Source organism: Oreochromis niloticus, linkage group LG23 (genome assembly GCF_001858045.2).
Source record: "Oreochromis niloticus isolate F11D_XX linkage group LG23, O_niloticus_UMD_NMBU, whole genome shotgun sequence".
NCBI classification, from domain to species: domain Eukaryota; kingdom Metazoa; phylum Chordata; class Actinopteri; order Cichliformes; family Cichlidae; genus Oreochromis; species Oreochromis niloticus.
Window position 1 is genome coordinate 22,300,690 of NC_031986.2, and position 19,302 is coordinate 22,319,991.

Sequence of the window (19,302 nt, forward strand, 5' to 3'; positions counted from 1 at the left end):
AAAAACGGGAATCAACAACTGTTGAGTCCCATGGTAAAATGCCCAATTTGACAGCAGAATAAGCATGTTTACTGCCTTCTGCACATAAAAAGTTCTGGCTTCTATAATCAGATGTTATAATTTATTTCTAACATCCCTGTGCTTTGTTTAGGACCATTTTTAGTGCAGTTGTTCTGATGATTAATATGGCTAACTATGTGGTTGATTACACTAACAGACTGTCAAAGAAAGGTAATTTCTTCAGTTTTGGTGAGTGAAATTCTAGTATTGCATTAATATGTTCCTTCACCCCGATTAGCAGGTACCTGTCTCTGAAGGTCACCCATACAGTCTATGCTTCCATCTTGTTAATAAATCTTCCAAGTTCTACCTGATAACTTAGCTGTCTTTTCTCTTATGCTCACCTCCGACTCCAAACAGCCAAGACAGGCTTTACAAACAGTGGGTAACATCACTGCATCTATACAGTGTGCCTCTGAGGCTTTAAATGAAATATGAAATTTTCTAGCAATGACTGGTTGCTGACTGGATGTATTTACCTCAACAGAAAGGGCAAGCTTTGGTCACATCCATCATATCAGCATGGTATTTGTGCAAAGAGCATTTTTTGCATTTCGGTGTGTGTGCATACATTGCTAGAATAACAAAAAAACAATTGCCGCTGTGGGTGGAGAGAAATGGAGTGATTTGGAAAGAGAGAGCAGAGATGAGGCACAGGGAGGTGGTGATGGAGCAGTAATAAGAGCAGATGGTGACAGGCTGTAGTTGTTATTGTTTCATTAGGATGAGGCTGGACTGGACTGGAGAGGAGAGGGAGAGGAGAGGTCTATTAAATAAGACACAGACCCGTAGCCGACGAAGCTCTCTTGAGCTCGTTCTCACTCGCGCACACACTCACCACGCCACTTTATTTACCAGCTAATAATGCGCCGTGCCTTTGCCAAATGAGCTTCACTGGTGGCGCGGTGGAGAGGATTGGGATGCTTCATTGGACAAATAAGCAGTATGTTCAAGCCTCGAGCTAGAATACATTCACAGAATTATTGTGTATTGAATAAGTAAACAGTGTCTTCAAACATGAACTTGCTCTGCAAACCCTCGGGTACATGCTTTAATGTTCGCATTACCCATTCAAAGAGCTACATTTGTTGTGTTGGCTGTAATTGAAACATATTGAGGTGAAACAACTTTGTCGTGCCACAAGCGTTTGCCCCGGAGCAGTCGCAGTAGGTGGTCTCGGGGCCTGTGTTGCTGCCTGGTCAGTTTTCAGGTGAACTTTGTTGGCTTATTTTGATTCTTAGTGATAGAATCGACTGATGTCGGACTTATGAAAGCACCAGTGATTTAATAGGGGTTAAAACTGGGTCACTGGAATTTATAGACAGACAAACATGTTCTATAAGAATAACCTCACAATTACAAATGTAAAAATGCGATAGCCATTTAACTATTAGACTCAAACACATGGACTGAGACATACAAGGTCACGAAACAGGAATTTTCTTTGCACCTAAAATTGTTTTATTAAACAACCAGCATCGTCTGCTCTTCATTCTAATGCTGTTGTTTGTTTATGTGGGTTTTGTGGGGGGGGTTTTAGCGGCTTTGAATATTAATAACTTTGCCTCAGCCGGAAAGTACGTTGGGTCAACTCCTGTTTTTTTAATTTGCTATATAAATAAAAATGATTTGACATCATTCTTGACTTTGTTATTCGAATCTGGCGAGAGTGCTTAAACAAGCGTGCAATATTGGAGAAAGACGAGCAGCAAAGAACTAATTCCTCCACTGCTGTACTCACTGAAACAGACTTTTTCTTACTAATCTCTCCTGTCACTTGAAAAAGACTCAGTAACTTTCACATTTATCATTTAAAAAGAAAAAAGTTCTTTACTTTAGGCTAAGTTTGGAAAATACGGAGGACCTAATAAGCCATAACTGATGAATTAATAAATATGACTTTAAATAAACCAAAGATAATATTATAACTAAATATAGGTATTAATTATGAAATTATTAAATCAACATTTTTTTTTTTTTACATTTACTTGTGAATTAATTGCCTGCGTTATTTACTTTCCTACTTAACTTCCCTTTTGTTGTTAGCATTGATTATACGGTATGTATTATACTGTCTGTTACTGCAAACGTTTCTAATCTTCTTTGATATTTTACACAATTTCTTTGGACATTGGTTCCTTTTTCACTCATTTTCAGTTCAGTCCTTGTGCCTGAACGTTTTTGTTTGTTAAACCATTTAGCACTGACCTGTGAATCAGTCAAGCATAGCAAAGGCTCCTAACTCAAGGGATGAACCAGTGTTTTGTCTAGACATACAGTTAACTTAACAAAGAATCAATTTTAGATTGTATCTTTAGGCACTCTGTTACTAGCAGGCTGTCACAAAAACACATAATTTGTTCCCATTTCTTTAGAGTAATCTATGAAAAATGCCAAAGATAACACAATCTGGCATAAAATAGTATTACCAACAAGGTCATTCGCAAAGAGCTATTGCCAAACATTTGGCATATCTCAGCTTGGTGTGCAGTGTGTCCTTAAAACATTTGAGGAAAAGTGGAGGACAAAAGAAGTGTCAGGCCTAAAAAAATGATCTACAGCACATCCTTAAGAAACAGGAAATAATCCTGCAAAGATCTGACACAGGAGATAAGAGATCCATCCGGACCTTCAGCTGATCATCTACTGAACACTGAAGTGTCATCAGAAATGGTCTCTGTGGAAGGGTGGCTGTCAAGAATTCTTAAGGAAAGGAAACAGGGACAAAAAGCTGAGGAATGAAAATTACACAAAAACTGGACTGAAAATCAGTAACAATAGGTCTAAATGAGTGATGAATCCAGATTGGTGTTGGAGATCTTGTAAAAATTGATGAATTATGACCACAAAAGTGCCATCAGATTTTGATCCACAATGCAAAAACATCTGGAACACATCTGCTTAACAACAGCTTCATTTTTCAGCATGACAAAGATCCCAAACACACTGCCAATGCAGTAAAATCATACCTGGATAGAAAACACACAGTGGAACACCATCAGTCATGGATTGGCCTCCCCAGAGCCCGGACCTCAACATTATTGAAGCAGTGTGGGATCATGTTGACAGAGAACAGAACAAAAGGCAGAAACATCCAAAGAAAAGCTTTGAATGTCCTTCAAGAAGCCTGGAGAACTATTCCTGAAGACTACTTAAAGAAATGACAAGAAAGCTGCCTAAGAGAGTTCAGACTGTGCTGAAGAATAAAGGTGTCCATAACAATTTAGACACAGTAATATAAAGAAACAACAAAAATGTAGATACATGGATATCTAAATGGACCAATGCTTTCAGTTGAGTATTTGTTAATTTAATGAGTCCATTTATTTTTTGATTATGACCCTCGTTACAGTGCATGCCTATAAAAAGTCCACCGAGGAAAGAAATCAAATCACAGAAACAAACAGTCCTGGTCCTCAGAACCCACACCTGATTATTTCTTGATTAGCACAACACACCTGACACCTGATCCAGCTAATCAGCAAAAGAAAGAAAAAAGGAGACCTCTGCAGAGCTGGGATTTCTGCCAGGCTATGTTGTTTTTTTTATTTCCAGTCTTCAACTGTCCAGCTCTTTTAAGCCTGGTGCCCGCTACTGCCTCCGATTACTGTTGCTGGCTGACAGGAGTGGAACTCGGCGGTGTCTTCTGCCTCGTCTGCCTCAAGCTTTGACATGCTGGGCATTTCTGAGATGCTTTCCTGCTCACCACTGCTGTAAAGAGTGGTTTATCCAAGTTACCGTAGCCTTTCTGTCAGCTCAAACCAGCCCAGACATTCTTCTCTGACCCCTCGAAAAAAGAAAAGCCAAAAAACAAGGCGCTTCAGTTTGCAGAAGTGCCTCTCATTGGATGATTTTGGGCTTCAGAGTATTTGGAGTATATCCCAGGTTATTGGCCCTTTCTATAGAGGTTTATGTGACTTTATGCTATGTATCCTGATGTATGAGTAGACTGAGAGGCTGGATGTAATATAAAACACAAATTTGTACCTTAACCCTTTAATGCCAAGTATATCATATTTGATACATGCGGTTTTTGAATTTTTCAGACTGCTACATCATCAGTGTAGTTTTTAAGCAATAAAACTGAACAAAAATGTCATCTGTAGCAAAAATGAAGCTCCAAATTAAACCTGATTTATGCAATGTGATATTTAATCTCTTTCTTTATTCGTCACAAGGTTCAATAAAGACTCCAGTTTAAAAAGATTCAAATTTTCTGGCAATTATTTCACGGTTCAGGCCTTAGAGGGTTAACTTGCATACGTTCCACAATGCGTGTCATGTATATTCTCTTTGTTTAATGTTCGCAGTGACATATTAGGTGTCATATTCGGTTTGAATTTCTCGGATCTTGGCTTAAATTTAACATAAACTCCAGTTGCATGCATTTCTGATGATTCCCCATGCCTCTGCTCAGTCAGCCTGCCGTGGGGTGAACAACAGGAGCTGTCCACCCTGAAACCCTTCATGTAAGAGAGCGTATGAGCAGCAGGGGAGCTGTCCTCACCCCGTGGTGCTGAAACACTCACGCCTGTACAAAGGAGCTAGAAGAAGGACCTCGGGGGGAGGGGGGAGATGAGGGGCGGGGCATTGGAGGATTCAAAGGCATTAGTCCTACTTCATTGAGCTGGGGTCAAAGGTCAAAACCCCGGGGTCACGCTGCAGCAGTGAGGGGACTGCTGCTGTTTGTGCCACCTATCCCCTGTGTGAAAGCAATCTGTTTTCAGGGGCTTCATCAAAAAGAGTCCACAGTATGTGTGGTAGATGAAGAGAGAGGTGAGGGAGAGCGAGACAGAGGGAGGAAAACCCAAAACAAAAACAAAAACAGAAAGTTAAGATGACAGAGGAATAAAGCGTCTGTTCACGAGGGAGGGAGACAGATAAGCAGAGATCAAAAATGGGGAAAAAAACGAGAAGGTGAGGACACGACGAGAGACAGACGGTGAATAGTAAAACAGAGAAAACACTGAAAGAAAGGGAGAACAGTGAAATGGCAGAGTGAGTGTGAGTGTTTCTTTCCTTTTTTTTTGCAAGTCAACACAGTGCAACAGCCTTCACACGTGTCCTTGATATGGAAATGCGGAGCCGGGCGCTCAGATCACGTTCTGACAGCGTGCACTGGAGGTATCTTTCCCTCCCGTCTGACGCAGGAGGTGAGCACTCTGTTTAAAAAAGCTATGGCAGATATGGAGAGAGAGGGGGAGTCCCAGAGCCCGGCGCCGTCCCCCAAATCCCTCATCCAGACAAGCTTGATCTCCATTCACAGACACAGAGTCAGCTCCATTATTCGTTTGAATAGAGAATCCGCACTCGGCCGTCCAAAGCCTATCACGTAGTTTCATCAGCCAAAAAAAAAAAAAAAAAAAGGCGTGATATAGACTACAAAAGCGCATGGTCTTTTTTTTTTTAAAGGATGCCGGGAGGGCGAGAGCGCAGGAAAGCATTCAGATGGAGAGAGTAGTGCGTGCATGCACAATGAGATGATACATTTAAGGGAAAACGAAAATCAAACGGAGAAACTAATCCCTTCTAGAACCAGCAATAAATAACAGGAATCTGGACTGAAATTTTAATCTTTCTATTATTTTAAATGACAGTAGGGGAATTACATATTCAGGCACCGATCACAACCGTCAGGTAATGGCATCGATCCACTGCTTTTGTCCTTTCGCCGTTCAGCTGATGCTCTCGTACGTGGTGACCTCCAAAAGACTGAGGTTAAACGTCCAGCTCAGGACACTCCACGGCTGCTAATATGTGAGCATGTGGGCTGAACCTGTGACCCGCTCTTAATCTGTGTAGCCCCTGGGCCAGAGGCGTTTAAGATTTTATGTCTAATTACTTTTACACGTCCCCTCAGAGAATGAGGGGGGAGGGAAAAAAAAGGCTAGGCTGGCTTTATTTCAGGCTTTCCTGCTGCAGCACTGACTGAACATTGCACAGAGAAATGCAAAAAAAAAGAAAGAAAAAAGAAAAAAGGGTCAAGCGGACCCCCCCCCCCCACCCCCCTCCCCCTCCAGCCTGATCCTTCTCAGCCACCCCCTCCTGCTCCGTGACAGTACATTAGCGAATCTGCACGGAGTGAAGACTTCCCTCCGGGTCAAGCGGCTGTCTGAGCAGGGCCTGCTTGATTAAGATGGATGTGCATGGCCGGGATGAGGCAGAAACTGCCCATGGCTGCCCTCCTCTAATTCCATCTCCTGCCTGGCAGCTGTCTATAACACTGCTGCCTCTACCTGTAAATTATCCTAATCCAGAATGACAAGCAGTCTACCCCACCTCCTACGGGCACGGCCAACTCGGCGGACCTGCAGTGATGATATGACTGCTGGGGGAAACAGTGTGAGAGAGTCCTGTAGCACCATAAAAGGAATGAACCAAAGCATGGATGCTTATATAAACCCTGCACCCTTCCCGATCTTTGACTTTCACCTTTGATAATGAAGTCCGCTCCGCTCTCTAACGCTTCCCAGAAATGAACCTTCTTCGAGGCCAGATCGATGGGCAGCGGTGACCGTGCATAATTTTCCAACCTTCCTTCGCGCTGCCTGCTTTGGCTAAGTACCTTAGCCAAGGTTTAATATTTCAAGGTTTCCTTACAAGGTAAAAGTTTAGTGCAATAAACTTTTTAAGGGAACTTAATTCAGCTGAAAACATTCAGAAAACACAGGTGAGGAGAAACCTCCCAATATGTTTGCTCTACCTTCTACTCTCTCACCTCTGTCTCCAAGAAACGCCGCAAGGCCCTTTTCTTTTTGATGCTTTTGCGGCGAACATAAACGGCCACGCTGAGCGCCAGAATGACGATGATGAATAGGCCGCCGATGACTCCAGCTGCTATTAGGGGTGTCCTGTAGAGACAGGGGAAGAGAGAAAAAAAACATGAACACTGCTGAAACATTAAGAAACTAACGAGCACACTGCAATAAAGTGCAAACCTCAGCCAGTGCTGACAAATTATCCAATCTGCTCCGACACCCTTTAGATTTAACCCCTGAAGGTCAAATTGAGTCTTCTGCTGGAAAAATGCGATGCTCGCTTCAAGATCGCCATAAAAGTTTATTAGTGGAGCAGCCCATTTCTGTTGGGCTAAGAGATCGTTTGATGTCAGTGGAGCCATGTGGAAAACAAACAATGTTCTGCTAAGAGCCTTTTTCAGCATCTGCTAGCAGCAATTAAATAGCTTGTTTGTGCCGTGTGTCGCACAGTTAAACTGTCGATTTTTAATCGGTCAAATCGGTCAAAAACGCTACTGTAAGGCTGACACACACTCATCACGGGGCATCTAATACTGAAGCCGCTGATGTTTCATAGATAAAGTGTCCCTTTAACTGCACACAGCAACACTGGATGATAACATAGTAGTCTTGTTTTAAATATTTAATTTTACTAATGCTCCAGTTTTCAACAACAGTCATCTTAAGTTGTTTTACATTCTAAGGTAAAGGAAATGTGCCTGAGGTGCTCGGTGAAGATACCTAGGACAGAACAAGGCAAATGTGACTGGATGCCATGATGGGTATGGGTGAGGGGAAACAGAAGTCCGAAACAGTAGGACAGAAAATCACACATTTATCAGACAGAAGCTGTGCATTGTTTTCTTCACTTTTTAATTTGCTTTTACTCCCTGCTAGGTTAGATTTACATACCAAAAACTATTCAGTAAAGTCTAAATTATTAGATGTAGGGGGAAAAAAGCTAAAATGAGGTTTAGATACCAAAAACTACTTGGCCGGTTTTACACTGCTATGTGTCTACGTCTAATGCGTCTAAAACTACTTTGTTCGGTTTACGCGCCAAAATCTACTTGGCTAGGTTTAGGCATCAAAAACTACTTCTCAGGCTTAACGCGTCTAAAACTACTTAGTTGGGTTTATGCACCCAGAACTACTTGATTAGGTCATTGGACTGAAAACTACTTGTTTTGGTTTACCCACTAAAAATTTGTCTGGCTTTGTGTTCTTTAAACTACTTTGTCGGTTTTACACACCAAAATCTACCTAGCTAGGTTTAGACACCAAAAACTACTTGGCTGACTTTACACTGCTAAAACTACTTTGTTGAGTTTATGCACCAAGAACTGCTTGATTAGGTTTTGATACCAAAATCTACTTGACTAGGTTTAGGCATCAAAAACTACTTGTCATGCTTAAAGCTTCTAAAACTACTTTATTGTGTTTATGCACCAAGAACTACTTGATTAGGTTATTGGACCAAAACCTTGTTGGTTTGATTTGCACACTAAAATTCATTTGGTTTATGCACCAAACCTATTAAGATAATTGGGTTGGGTTTAGGGAAAAAAAAATCTATTTCACAACAATAACTCTGCAGATTTAAATGACATCAATGGGTCCATATGAGATGATCTGCGAGACCAGGGCTGTCTTCGCACAGATGCCAAAGGACACGTTGCACCTATCTCTGAGACACCAGCAGCTTTGACAGCGAGACAGTATTTGACACCCCTGGAATGAAAACCGGGTTGGTTTAACTCTCCTTGCAAGTATTTTCCTTTTTTCTGCCCTTGCTGCGTGGCTCATGACTTCTTAGATCACCTCCCCAACTCATGCCTTACTCTTCAAACAGTCCAATCTTCCACCAGCAACCACCCACAATCCTTAATGTGACTGTGGCCAGTCTTTCTCAAGTTGCTCACACCTTCCCTCATGTTGTTGCAGCGACATGCAATAATAAACAACCTCGGACACACATAAACACACAGCTATTTTTACTACCTTCCCTAACCCATTTCACCAAACAGTCCCACCCTGTAGAGCACAGAGCAATTTCTAATTGAAGGCTACTTCCATTTTCACAGGTCAGATGATAAAAGCCTTTGAGGCTACGTGATCCTTTTACTTGCTTTATTAAAGGAGCCACAGCTTCTGCTACACCCCGCTGGATTTCCTTATAGTTAATCCAAGCCCAGCAACTCATACGACTTAGTTTTCTCTGACTTTCAAATTTCGAACAAATGAGAAATTAACAGTACCTATCCTTCGCAAATTGCTTCTCCATCTTCTGAGGTGAATCTTGCTTAAGGCAAGCCTAAAGGTTGGAAGTTAAAAGCTATTTCTCTTCACTAATGATGGCACTAATGCATTTGCCATTTACATACCCCTTTCACTTGTGTCTAGTGTTACGCTACCACTCAATTCTGTTCTTAATAACACTCTTTTTTTTGTTACCCTCATTCTTCTCCTCTTTCTTTCCAATCTGTATTCCATTTTCCCCTTCTTGCCGATGGCAGAATCAACACAACTGCATAGCATAAAATAACACCTGCTCCCACCTGATACCTGAAGTTGAAAACTCTATTAGTTGTGGAAGCCATTAGTGGCTAATGGAAGACTTGTGTACCACGGTGCTCTGGTAGAGGAAGGTGCCGCAGCATTTGCCATATCGATTGTGATGGACTTAAAGAAGGGGGAGCTTGAAATTTACAAAGAGGCTGTGGGCTTCGACATAATGAGATATACGGCCATGTGGTGAATAGTAATGCGGCAGTTTGAAATGATTAGGTCGAGAGGGGAAGACAGACAAGGAGAAACAACAAATAAAGGAAGTGTAAGGGGTGGGGGGAGCTGTAGATAGGAGGTGAGAAAGAAGGAGAAGGAGGGAGGGGGGAGAAAAAAAAGAACAAACAAAAGAAGATGAGAAACTGGCAGTGACACAAATAACAGAGTGAGACAGCGCTAAACAAGGGAAAGGACTACTTTAATTAGGAGGATAGGTTTTATAGCAAGACAAGTGACACGGGGTCATCAGATGAGACAGGGGAATAACGCCGCTGTAAGAGCAGAAGAAGAACCCAGAGACTCAGCAAAAGACTCCCAGAGGAAAGTAAAAAGGTCTCATTTTCTGGGTTTAAGAGGACCTGGTGGCCTCTGTTTTTATTGGTATACTGGTTTGGTTAAATTCTAATGACTCCGTCTCTCTTTAGAATTTGCTCTAATTGTCTTTTATGGGTGTTTTAATAGAATTGTTGTCGTCCTCGGGCTATTTAGGTTCAGCACATGTTCTTAACCCTACTTGCTTGCTGTTGTTTTGCCCTTTTGTTAATATTAGTAATACGGTTCTCTGTGCCGTAGCTGGTAATGCAGCTGCTTTTATGTATTTTGGATATTTCTTGCTGCCAGCTGCTCTTTCAGCCTTTCGAACATTTAGTCTTGTATCTGAACAATAATAATAAAATTCTGTATTTTAAAAGTGTGATCTTTTTAATTTGTTTTTGTACTTTACTAAGCCAAGATCTAATAGCAGCCAAGTCCTATTTCAATATCAGATCCTGGTTTTATAAAAAAGTTCAACAGTTTGGCAAATGTACCTATGTGTTTCCTTTTAGCACAAAAAGCTGGGAGAGCATTAACCAACAAAAGTAACACACAGCATTGGGCATAACCAGCTACGAGTTAATTGATGTCTGGACCTCTGTAGGATGGTAAAAATTCGCACCTTCAATTTCAACTTTATTTGCATAGCACATTTAAAACAACTATAGCTGAATAAAGTGCTTTACAGGTTCAGCCAGTGAAAACGATGATGAGGGAAAATAGAAATAATAGAGTACACTAAAATAAAATGATGTAAAAATACAATAAAACCGGAAAGCACTAAATTCTCTAAAAGCCACGGAAAACAGGCGAGCTTTGGGTAACAACATGAAGGTCTCTAAATTATGATCAGATCTGGTGTTCAGGGGTAGCGGGTCCACAGTGTAGGGCCTACAAGTATTATAACAACAGTAGAGGACCTTAGTGCTGTAACAGGAGTCTGGATACTTAAAAGCTCAGATAAATAGGGGAGGGGGGCCCATTCAAAGACTTAAAAACAAGCAATGCAATCTGGACAGGAAGTCAGTGAAAACAGAGTAAAACTGGGGTAATGTGATCAACATGGCTTTTACTTTGAAAAGACCCTGAGAAGGCCCTACTGTGCCTCTGACTGGGTTGCGTTTAGAGGGGTTAGGTTGACATGTGACTCATGAAGAATGGTTTCTGCCATTGTGTAGTAACTTTTTCCCCAAATGCTTTTTTTTAACATTTCAAATGAAGGGATAATTCCATATTTCCACATACCAGAGAAGGAAAGCTGGGTTGGTTTTTTTTAAGTTTTCGAAATTTGACTGTGTTGTAATGCTTTGACCTAGTTTATTTAGACGTTTAGCCTACTGGTCAGTGGAGCAAACGTTTTACCCCTAAAATGTGATAGATTAAGAGAAAAAAAGCCTCACTATTTTCTAAACCCTGGACGTAATGAAATTACTACTTGGTGCATTATATTTACCATCTGCCATCTAATTCTGAGTGTTTAAATTATTCACTGTGGTGTGGATCAAAAAAAGGTATCGTCTTTTACCCAATTTAACCTGCATGTTCTTAGATATGAAAAAAACACTAACGTGACACTCAGTGTAGCAGATCAGTGATATGTAATTATGTCAGGAGTCACTGCTGGTGGTCTGTCAACATAATAATCAAAATGGAGCTAAAAGGTGCTGACAAGTTCATTTTTTCTTTACTCTTTCCCACAGCTTTCCATCTTCATACTTTACACAGCTACTTTACAGATGTAGCCCATCATCAGTTAGTTATTAAAGTGTTATCAGTTTCGCATCTATTAATTATCAATTAAAAGATTCATTTAAAATATTTACAATTCCTTTATACCCTCTCCAATGTGATAAAAGGCCTAAAACTGATGTGTCACTACGACAAGTCCAAGTAAAGAGATATATAAAAAAAAAAAAATTAAGCCATTAAATGCACCATGATATTATTAAATAAACGTATAAACAAATTAATTTATAAAGTATTAGAAAAATATTCAATTCTGTTTTAATTTGCTTATGTGTATTATTTCCCCGTTATTAATTTTATTTTTTTTAAGCATTTCTGCTTCATTACCAAACAAGGGGGGGGCTTTCAGCCTGATTAGATAGTGACTCAGAAATTAGCAATCATCTCACCGCAGGATGCCGTCTCTCTACAGGATAAAAAACTGATACCACAGAACACCTCCAATGACAGCCTGCCTTATTTACAATGCTCAAAAGAATGTAAAAAGAAGAAAATACAAATAAAAACGTGACCACAAAAGTATAAATGAAAAACTGAAAAAGATTAGTGATATGCAGAAGAAATACACATGGGAAATTTGCATGAAAAACATATAGGTGTAAAAAAAAATAAAAAAATTCATGCTATCTCTATTCAGATGATTTACAAAAAAAACCCCAAAACACAACAACATCAACATCAACAACAACAACCAGATATTAGCTGTTTTATTTTATACTTGATATGAAGATTGGTGCTTTTAATGGCAGTTTTTTAATGTATATTTTTCTTTTGGCCACCCAAGTACCGCCTCTGCCATCGCTGAAAAATAAATATATTAACGAAATCTAAAATTAAAAAGTTAACTAAAAATGTAAAATTAAATTTTAAATAAGAAGGACAATATAAATATAAAATATAAATGTAAAAATGTTACTGATATCAGTTTTTCAAGCAAAAATTTACAACATACAAAGGACCAAAATCGTCATTTATAATCAAATTAAAGAAACATTTTGTAAATATTTTTGATACTTTTAATACTTTATTTATTGATTTATTTTGGCACTTTTGGTCCTCCATACCATATATCCCACATCTGTTAAGATTTTCAGAGGATTTTTTTTTTGTCTTTTTTTTTCCCTCACCGGTTCCATCTACACATATCAGACACAGTCAAAGTAACATAATTGGACCAGACGAAGGCTTAGTACAAGCTTAGACAACAACAAAAGATTCCCATGTTATCTGTCAGTTATGAAATGCAAGATGGACCACACTGTTGTTAATGAGCATCATGAGGTACAGGATTTAACAGAAACTTTAATGAGTTTTGGCAGGATCTGATGGTGGTCTCCCAGTCCCACATCACAAATGTATCCTGAGATGCCTTACCTGTCCATCATCCCAACACAATCTTGGAGTCTTGGCCCGACGCACCTGCAGGGCAGAGAAACCAGAGAGATCATCCATTAAATCAGGGACAGGTTATGAGTAAACCTCATGTTGCTTTTCTTCCACGTCAATCAGCTGTCACTGGGCAGGGACCTGTGAAATATTGAATCCCGAGCACGGCTGACCGCTTGTCAATATGACACGAAGAGGTGTTTGAGCTGGAAGGCTTGTTTGTTCTCATTTGGTTCACGTGCTACTTCAATGGATTTCTGGGCTGAGACAAAAAACCCAACAAACATCCCAACATACATCATTTAGTTCAAACCAAAGTGCTGTTTCAAGCCTATGGGGAAATTAATGGGAAAGAGACAAATATCAATCTAAAAAGAAAACTTTCAATAGTCATAAAAGATTAATAACGGCAATTAAAAAAAGAGCACAATAAGGCCATTTCTGACCCCACTGACAATTTCCCCATTTTAGCCCCAAAAAAACAGTAATGAGGTTGAGAAATGTTGGGTGTGAACTTGTGATCTAAAGTTTTAGAAAGTGGAGGTCAAGATTCACATATTCTGGTATGACAGGATTTACTGTCGGGCCTTCTAGTGGTATTAACAGCCACCCTCACTCCCATGACAGCTTTTTAAAGTGGCCTTTACCTTCAATATGGTAGCTGCAGGGATATTTCTTAAAAGAATCTAAAGCCTTTTACGGCATACAGTTTTATTGCAGTGGTGTTATACTGTTTGCATGTCTGCTTGATAAACGGCTGAGCATAATGACAGCTTGTCAGTGAGGAAAAAGGAGCCGCCCAAGTGATGAATACACAGATAATAATCACCTAAATATGCAAATCTCCTCAGCTCTTTGGGGTTTTTCCGCTCTCTGTATTTACAAAAATTTACATTTACAAAAGCAGCTTTCAAAACCCACCGCACGCTACCTGCCCAGAGACACGTGGCAGATGGACAAGACTTGCAACTCCCTAATAAACAAAGTGAAGCGTTAGAATTGATAAAACTGATAGATAGCAGCATGTGTTTCCTTCAAGGACTGGTGGAGAGAGAAAAACAGAGGTAAAAGAGCAATGTGGCCAGAAGTACACAAAATTTGTGTTAATACCTCCGTATTTTTGTGCTGAATGTGAGAAATGACACCTGTTGGCTGGATTAATCAGCACCAAAGGTGACTGTATACGTATGTGCGACAAGCTTTTTGGAGTTAACCATTTTATTGGGTAAGCTATCTGTATTTCGGGCGAGGCCTGTAAGGGGCAAACCATGGTGGAGCCTTTTGAATGCATTGACCTCATTATACATTTCCTTGAAGTTTCTTCCTGCCTTAGGAAAACCTGATGCCTACACTACAAAGTGTAGGATTTGGGGGCTTAGTTCAGGGTTAATGCTGCATTTTCATTGTTACATTATTGTACTGTTCACAAGGGTTCATTGCAATGGTAACTTCTGCTGCAGACCTAACATTCACATACAAAATCACCACCTACTGATCAGCTGAGTTCCTAGATGATCTCGTGGACTACAGTGGATAGATAGTCGGGGTATCTGTGGTTTTAAGATAGTCTAAAGCAGGGGTGTCAAACTCCAGGCCTCGAGAGCCGGTGTCCAGCAGGTTTGGTCCAAAGCTTCTCCATGACAACCATCAATCAGTCTTGCATATCTCATCTGGCTGTGAGCAATGTTATCATTATAAGTCTCAGTGTAGCCTCAATGTAACATGGCAGCTACATCTTGTACCTTAAACTTTCTGAGCTTGTATACAGTTTGCAGCTAAGCCTACTTTACCGCTTTTAATTATGCTTTTATTCTTTCTTTGCACATCTTGTTTTCCAGTCCATTTAACACCAGTGAGGTTTCCGCTGAAAGAATTCAGTCTCTCCAATGTCTACAATACATGTTTACATCACATTTATTAAATTATCAATCATTTCATTGTTAATTGGCCCTGCCGTGAAATGTTTGATGACTGAAAGGAAGAATGCTTTAGTCTTTGTTGTGGGATATCACTCTTTATCTTTAGAAGAATCACATTATCTTTTTCTCCAAGAACAAGAAATACAAGTTTATCTTTGTTTCTTCCTATCGGAACAATCAAAGCAGGATGGTGGTGAAAGCACAGCGATCAGTAAGAAGTGTTGTTAACACTAGGTAAGCAGGAAGTGATTAGAGTAGACTCTTAACTGCTCATTAATTCCAGATCCTTGAGTCTAGGACTTTTGAACAACAAGAAAGACACAGGAGAACGGGTTTTGAATGCTTCGGTGTGTGTGCACGCGAAAGCTGTGTGAGCACACACGACACAACAAATTGCTTAGCAAATTAGGAGAGCAGGCTAACTTTGGAATTAAATCGGTGACAACTGTGGCTCCTCCAAAGTCACTTGGTTGTCAATTAAATGGTGTACCAAATAGCTAATTAGCAAGCAATCAGTGTCTGTATCCAGTGCTGTGTTGTGTGTGTGTGTGTTTTCAATCAGTTTTCTTTCTGCATTAGCAGAGAACAAAGGACTTTTCTGACAACAGACACAACAAGCCAGGGATTATTTTTTGTCAGGAAAGTCGCCTAATGAGTGACCTGCCATGTCAACGTGTCTTTAAACAAGGTACCGATTCTATACAAGATGTAAAAATTGTGGTTTTATCCTTAATATTCTTGATCTTCAACTTGTGTATCTGTAAATAATTTGTACCTTCTCCATCCTTTGTCATCCCCTCTACTTTGAAAATTCTCCTTTCCATGTCTCTTTAAAGCTGCACTGATACTATCAACATTTACAGGCTAGCTGCAGTAAAATAAAATGACCTCCTGCCATGTTAGAGAAAGAACATTAAGTTACTTTCTACTGCACATCGTCTCGCCAGCCCTGTTGCTAGGATTCAGAAGTCTAACTTTGTTTGCAGAGACCACCAACAAGCTCCACCTCAGCACCTCACTCATCATCTTCTGTCTGTCTTACCAGTCCCCACTGTTCGGCTTCTTCCATAATAGTCTCCCCACTAGCAGAAAAACTCAAAAGGCCCGGGCTCAGGTTCAAAGCCAAAGCCATACTGCCTTCAAAAAACAAGCTTTAGAGGATGAAAACATAAACAGGTATATTCTTACATAAGAACGGTAAATTTTCCCCACAACCACAGCTGCCATTCTTTTGAAGACTTATACTGCTTTAGCCTCAGTATTAAAGTATGTAGGGAGAGACGTGACAGCTAAACTGTTATTTATAATTTTGATTGGCAGGCATTTTGTAGAACATTAAGAAACTCACATAAATTCACTGTGTGTTTAAATCTGCCATATTTTATTTAGTTATTTTAGAGTTAAAAAAAGGAACAGAACACATTTAAAACTAAGTGCACTGGTGATACCTAGCTGCTAATGTACATCTGTTGTCTCAGAGCACACAGACAGTACTCAACTTCAGGACAACAAAAACAGCACATAAATAATATAATATAATATATGATATATAAAAGTTCATCAGTGATAAAATTAAATCAATATGAACAGACAGATAAAAAGCTGTTGGTGGTTGTGCTAAACTTAGCAAAAAAAGTGATGTTATCACATCCTTCAGATCATTAAGGGCACAGGTTAACCTTTAGGGAAATATACTTTTGGATTTCTTGGGTAGAATATGACAGGAAGGTTTACACCATTTTCATTTTTTTAATGAAAAAAAATTAAAGCTAAGGACTGGCTTAGTTTAATGCTAACTGGCTTAAATTACTGCTAAGCTAAGACCATTAGCTTAACAATAAACTAAGCTAAAGAGCAAATAAGGCAAAAAAAAAAGAAAAGAAAAAAGAAATATTTGGCTCTGTGCAAAGTTATATACAACACAAACATCCACCCAGTTTTTGGAGGTTGATGGTTTAGCTAATGGGGACATTTATAAACCTGTTTCCTGTCTCTATACATGGCTAAGCTGATTTCCAACTAGCTTTGGCTACCAGCGTAATGTGCTAATGAGGGTGCTGTCAATCTAACTGTTAGCAAGAGAGCAAATCTGTATATTTTCTGAAAGTTAAACTATTACTCTAGTCCAATTTTAAAACCCACTACTTATCTGCAAAACAAGACACTACTAATAGCCACTTGAGGCTAACTCCAAAAGTGAGCCATAAGACACCCATGTTAAAATCCCCAACTTTACAGCAGAATTAATCATATTTATAGCTTAGTATAACAGAACAGTTTAGTCTCTAATGTCCGGTTCTGTGACAACTATATAATTATTTTTTAAATACCTAACTCAGCCTTTTAAATTACATTATGCCTTAAAGAAATACACGAATATCTAATTGGATAAGTGGCAAATTCAACTCAATTTAAGCATATTCGTGGTGTAGATGATTATGTACCCTCTCTCGCTTATAATGCTAGAATTAAGGCTAAAAAACTGGGCTCAAGACACTAAAAGGTTCAGCTAAGCCATTGCTAATTTTTAAAAATATCTGTCAACAAATATCAACAAGTGGCTATCTCATTTTCCCAGGGCCAGATTCCTCTGTCCTTATGGCTGGTTTTCTCAGATTATGGGTCAAAATGAAAACATATTTGCAATAATATGAAATAGAAAAACAAGCAATAAACTGTCATTTTTATACAAAGTCTAAATAGATTAACTGAATAACTGATTCAGTACTAATCCCCATTATCATCTCACACCTATTTTGGCAGCTATCCCTGGATGAGTTCTAAATGTGCTGGGGAAGCACAGAGAGCTTCCCCAGTTTTTATTCAAATGTGAGCAGAAGATGGCAAATGCTATCTTGCTCACTCCTTAATGAGGTAAATCTGGTCCTTTTTGGATCTCTGGTGCATGCAGCTCTTGTTCTCTCTTCCACCTGCTTCTTTACCTAGAGCCAGCCATTTTTCCTCTATGTCTTCTTTATCGTTTTCCCACATCACTCTGCCTGCTGGCTTCATATCTCCCCTACTACTGTCTGTCCCTTCATTCATAGTTCATCTGCACTGTACCTTAAGGGTCAATACATTCCACCCCTGACTGGAGGGCATCCCCGAATCTAGCAACAGGTCAAAGAATGTAGCAGCTGCAAGATTAAATCATGCTCTCTCCCTCTTTCAGTCCCTCTCTCCTTGGGAGGGAGGTGGTCCTTGTCTGTTATACCACCTGAGTGCAATGCAGTATGACTCCATGATGCTTTTAACAGCATAAAAGCACCAACGCCAGAAGCTGCTCAGGGTAACTATGAAGGCGAGTGGACACTTGAAAGAAACGGATTAACTTTTATACATAGACACATCTATATGAATCATCGCTCTCTTACCCCTGGGTGCAATTGGCATGGCAAGGATGACACTCGTTGTTGGCCTTGGCGTATTTGAAGATGAAACTGTTGGCTCCCTGCAGCCCGTCGGGGCACTTCTCTACGCAGTTAGGGCCGTCTTTGAAGTGGAGGCATTTTACACACTGGTCTGGGCCCTGTGAGGAGAGCACAACAAGGAGGAGCGAGATGAGAAGATTGGTTGCAAAGAGGGTGGTAGACAAGGAGTGAATAAAGAAGAAGGAGGTAAAGGTTGCAGTAAGAGGGAATAACATATAGAACAAAATAATGGGTGAAGATTTAAAAGAAACCAGCGGGAAAAATAAAGTTAAGGAAAAATTCATGGAGATTCATACAGCGATAATCCCACATGAATCCCAAGCAATGATTTATACCTTGTATTGTAAAAAGTATTTGCTCATCTGCCTTAACACACACATGAACTTGAGTGACCTCCCATTCTTAATCCATAGGTCTTAATGTGATATCGGCCCACAATTTGCAGCTTCAGCTCTTCTAGGAAAGCTTACCACAGGTTTAAGAGTGTTTATGAGAAGTTTTGACTGTTCTTCCAGAAGCACATTTATGAGGTCAGACACTGATGTTGGCCAAGAAGGCCTGTCTCATAGGCTCTGCTTTAATTCATCCAAATTCATTTGTCCTTGCTTTGTGCACTGGTCATGTTGGTACCATCCCCAAACTGTTCCCACAGATGTCTTGGTATGCTGACGCATTAAGAGTTTCTTTCACTGGATCTAAAGTAATCCCCCCTCCACCAAACTTTACAATTGGCACAATACAGTCAGACCAGTACCATTCCCCTGGCAACCATTAAACCCAAACTCTTCCATTTGATTTCCAGATGGAGAAATCAAATGGAGAACTGAGGAAACACATCTTCACTGCTCTGGAGTCCAGTGGTGGGGTGCTTTACACCACTGCATCCGACCCTTTGCATTATACTTGGTGATGTAAGGCTTGGAT

General features: G+C 40.0%; 1 protein-coding gene across 5 annotated transcripts in view; it reads right to left on the minus strand.

Moving 5' to 3' along the window:
- si:ch73-383l1.1 (receptor tyrosine-protein kinase erbB-4) overlaps positions 1-19,302 on the minus strand; it is a 354,983-nt gene that overhangs the window by 71,000 nt on the left and 264,681 nt on the right. For all 5 annotated transcript variants that reach the window (XM_019351950.2, XM_019351949.2, XM_013276352.3 and 2 more), the window contains exons 15-17: positions 18,322-18,476; positions 13,017-13,061; positions 6,779-6,911 (exon numbers count right to left, since the gene is read on the minus strand). In XM_019351950.2, the coding sequence (XP_019207495.1) occupies positions 6,779-6,911; positions 13,017-13,061; positions 18,322-18,476 (333 nt within the window). The remainder of the gene's footprint in view (positions 1-6,778; positions 6,912-13,016; positions 13,062-18,321; positions 18,477-19,302) is intronic.